We start from the raw sequence: 3,474 nt of genomic DNA, 5'->3' as shown, positions 1-3,474 counted from the left end.
ATATATATATATATATAAATATATATGTATACATATATATGCATAGATATTCACACGCGCACACACACACACACATATATATTCACATACATATATACGTGTGTTTATGTGTAGTAAAATCGACAAAAAGAATCTGTTTGACTATATAAAAACACGTACTTACACATGCAACACGCAACACACACATACAACACACACACATACACATGCACACACACACATAAATATATACATCCAGACGCATATATACACACCTACACTTACACAAGCATTTACAGTTTCTCACCTAATTTTCCTTCAATATTTCTCTCCCGTCTTCCAGGTTTCTTCTTCATTGCCAACATGGTATTTGTCGGTCTCTGCTGTTCAATGTCTGTGTTTGTCATGAATATATTCTACAGCGGTGAAAGAAGTAAACGACTGCCTAGTTGGATACGGTTCTTATTTTTGGAATGTTTGGCAAAACTTCTCTGCTACCCAGTTAATAATAAAACGGTATATACCATTTCACAGGTACTAACTCTTTTCTTTTTTTCTATCGTTTTTATTATTTTTATGTGTTGAATTCAGGTGTCGACTATTTTGACTTTTATTGTAGATGCATATATGTACGTATACATGTATAAAATAAGTGTATGCCTGGATGTATATATATGTATGTGTATGGATAAATGTGCGTATGTACGTGTTTGTATTTCTATCTATCTGTCTATCTATCTATCTATCTATCTATCTATCTATCTATCTATCTATCTATCTATGTACGTGCGTGTATATATATCTATAGATATGCATGCATATATATATATATATATATATATATATATATATATATATGCATGTATGTATGTATATATATGGTCCCGGAGGCGTAGTGTGTCTTTGAGCAAGGCACTTTTTTACACGTTGTTCCAATCTATTCAGCTAAAATGAGAACCCAACAATTGCTGGTGTGCAGCTCTCGTTTCTTCCGCGTGTCACACGCTGGAGATTCTGCTAGGTCAAAGAGGGGATGGCCAAGAGGTAGTCTGTTAGCAACTATGTATAAATATAAAACAATCAGCGAATGCATGGTATATCCTATCAATTCATAGACATGGTGGAATTAATAGCACCTCGGATAAAATGCTTAACAGCATTTCTTCCGACTCTTGATATTCCAAGTTCAATTTCTGCCGAGCTCGACTTTGCCTTTCATTGTTTTATAATAAGTACCAGAAGCGCCGGGGTCGATGTAATCCATTAACTTCATCCCCTAAAACTGCTGGCCCTGTGCAAAAATTAGAAAAAATTATTACTATCTGGCTAAAACAGTCAATTCACAGCGTCGACGTACGCCTGGTGAATCATATCCTCTATAACGCTCCTCCAAATATCTCTTGAAAATATTTATGTAATTTTAATTTGAGATGCATTTGAGAACGGCGAGAAACTCAATGTTGGATTGCAGAATGAATATTATGAGCTGTTCTGGGAAGATTACGTTCATTCGACTGAATATTTATATTTAACAGTTTTTGGAGGTTGGTCAATGTTATTTATTGCTTGTTTTTATAAGCACACAATGTAAAGAGATAAAAGCCTTATATAATACTTGTCAAACACACAAAAAGAGACATATAACCGATTAAATTTCTTGACGTCTTTAATAACTGTGCATGGCAGTTTAAAAGATTTTGTGACTATTTTGCGGGAAAAGAAAAAAATATATATTTAGAAAAATCGGAAAATAATTCAAGTAAAAGAATTATAATATTATTATAATATAATTCTTTTACTCAAGTTATTTAGAGACAATCATATTTGGATTTGTTAACAGTCAGTATAGCGTGTACTTTTACATAAAAATATAAAAATACTGAAATATAACGAAATAAAATAAAACAAGGCTTAACCAGTCATTATATTAATATGTCAATAATTCGTTCCACGCCATAGGAGACCTTACCTAGTACTTTAAATTATATGCTATCTGACGACTGATCTAAAAAATCAGTGTTCTATATTTCTGTGAATGCAGATGGGAATTATTTCAGATTGTTTATTAAGCAGAGGTACTTTAGAGAAAAATGCCTCATAGGATTCTGAGATAAAGAATGTGCATGGTTTATTTGACTGTCTGTATGGCTTCGCAACGCAAAATTTAGTATCTAAGGTAATATAATTGTTTTTAAGAATTGAGGCAAAATTGAATAAACTCGTGCTAATGCTCTGATTTGATTATGGAATGAATGACAATGTTGTGTATATCGAGTTTTAAATCAATCCGATATCAATTCAATATGATATTTGGAAACAACATTAGTTTTCGCAGTGACATGATAAATAATACCTTTAGAGGTGCATAACATTTCAAGGAAACATTCATCTTTCTTAGTACAATTACAGTCTTTACTGTTGAGTAACAGTATAATATAAGTCCGTCTATATTAGATAAGGTTATCCAAAGTTAGATATGGCGGACACATGCTTTTGGCAATAAGCTTATAATATTTATGGTAAGGTAGAAATGTTTGTCTAAGGATTGAAAACAACCAAACTTTTGCTAATGAAGTTATTGGAGATTGGGTGAAGGATTAACCATACTATTTTTTTATATCTAAAATTATTTCTATTTATAATATAATATAGAATTATTTCTATTCGTAATATGATATACAATTATTTCTAACTTGTAATATACTTACTTAATTTTATCCGTGAAACTGCTACATTTTAAGACATCATTGAGATATTTAGAAAATAGTCTCATTAGAGAAATTGGAGATATGTACAGACGATCTTTTAATAAGACTGCATAAAGTATTTTTGGACTGTTAAAGCATCTATTAATATAATGTAGTGTTTCATTAGGTTTCTGAACTGCAGTTATAAGATTAAGTTATTAAGATAAAGTATAACGTTGAAATAATCTACTACACTGAGGTTACTAAATAGTTACGATTAAATTGAATTGGTGTTGAAAAAATTAAGGAGATCTATTCTAAACGTTTCGTTTTTTCAGTGGTTATAACTGTGTGAGAACTGATAATATCTCATCACGGTATAAACCAGCAAGACTAACTTAGTATAACAAAGAATTTATAATATAAAAACCTTACAGTATCTGTTATCTCAACAAATGTTCTACTTTACAAACTAACATCAAAAGGAGTTCGAATGTTTTTAATCCAGACACTATTATTTCAAGACAGAATACACATTTTTTGCATGAAAATGGTGTATTTCTGATGAGAAAAATTCTTAGCGAAGTTGGTATCGTAATTTCTAATGGCTTCTGCAACGAAAGGAATTATAATAGTTTCAATGACTACGATTTTTTCTAAAGAATCTTTTGTTTTCCATCCAAATAATCACAAAAGAACTTTCAAAATGTTATATACCATTGTTAACATAATTATTTAATACATCAGAAAATGTAATCCACTCCGCACACACACACACACACACACACACACACACACACACACACAC

General features: G+C 31.0%; 1 protein-coding gene across 1 annotated transcript in view; it reads left to right on the top strand.

Annotated features, from left to right (window-relative positions):
* The window catches only part of LOC106875368 (neuronal acetylcholine receptor subunit alpha-10), a 93,034-nt gene that overhangs the window by 66,510 nt on the left and 23,050 nt on the right, over positions 1-3,474 (top strand). The window contains exon 8 of the mRNA XM_014923462.2: positions 323-513. Coding sequence (XP_014778948.1) covers positions 323-513 — 191 coding nt within the window. The remainder of the gene's footprint in view (positions 1-322; positions 514-3,474) is intronic.

The sequence above is a fragment of the Octopus bimaculoides genome, chromosome 12, assembly GCF_001194135.2.
Source record: "Octopus bimaculoides isolate UCB-OBI-ISO-001 chromosome 12, ASM119413v2, whole genome shotgun sequence".
NCBI classification, from domain to species: domain Eukaryota; kingdom Metazoa; phylum Mollusca; class Cephalopoda; order Octopoda; family Octopodidae; genus Octopus; species Octopus bimaculoides.
Note: the sequence above shows the minus strand (reverse complement) of the source record. Positions and strands in the feature narration are given on the sequence as shown.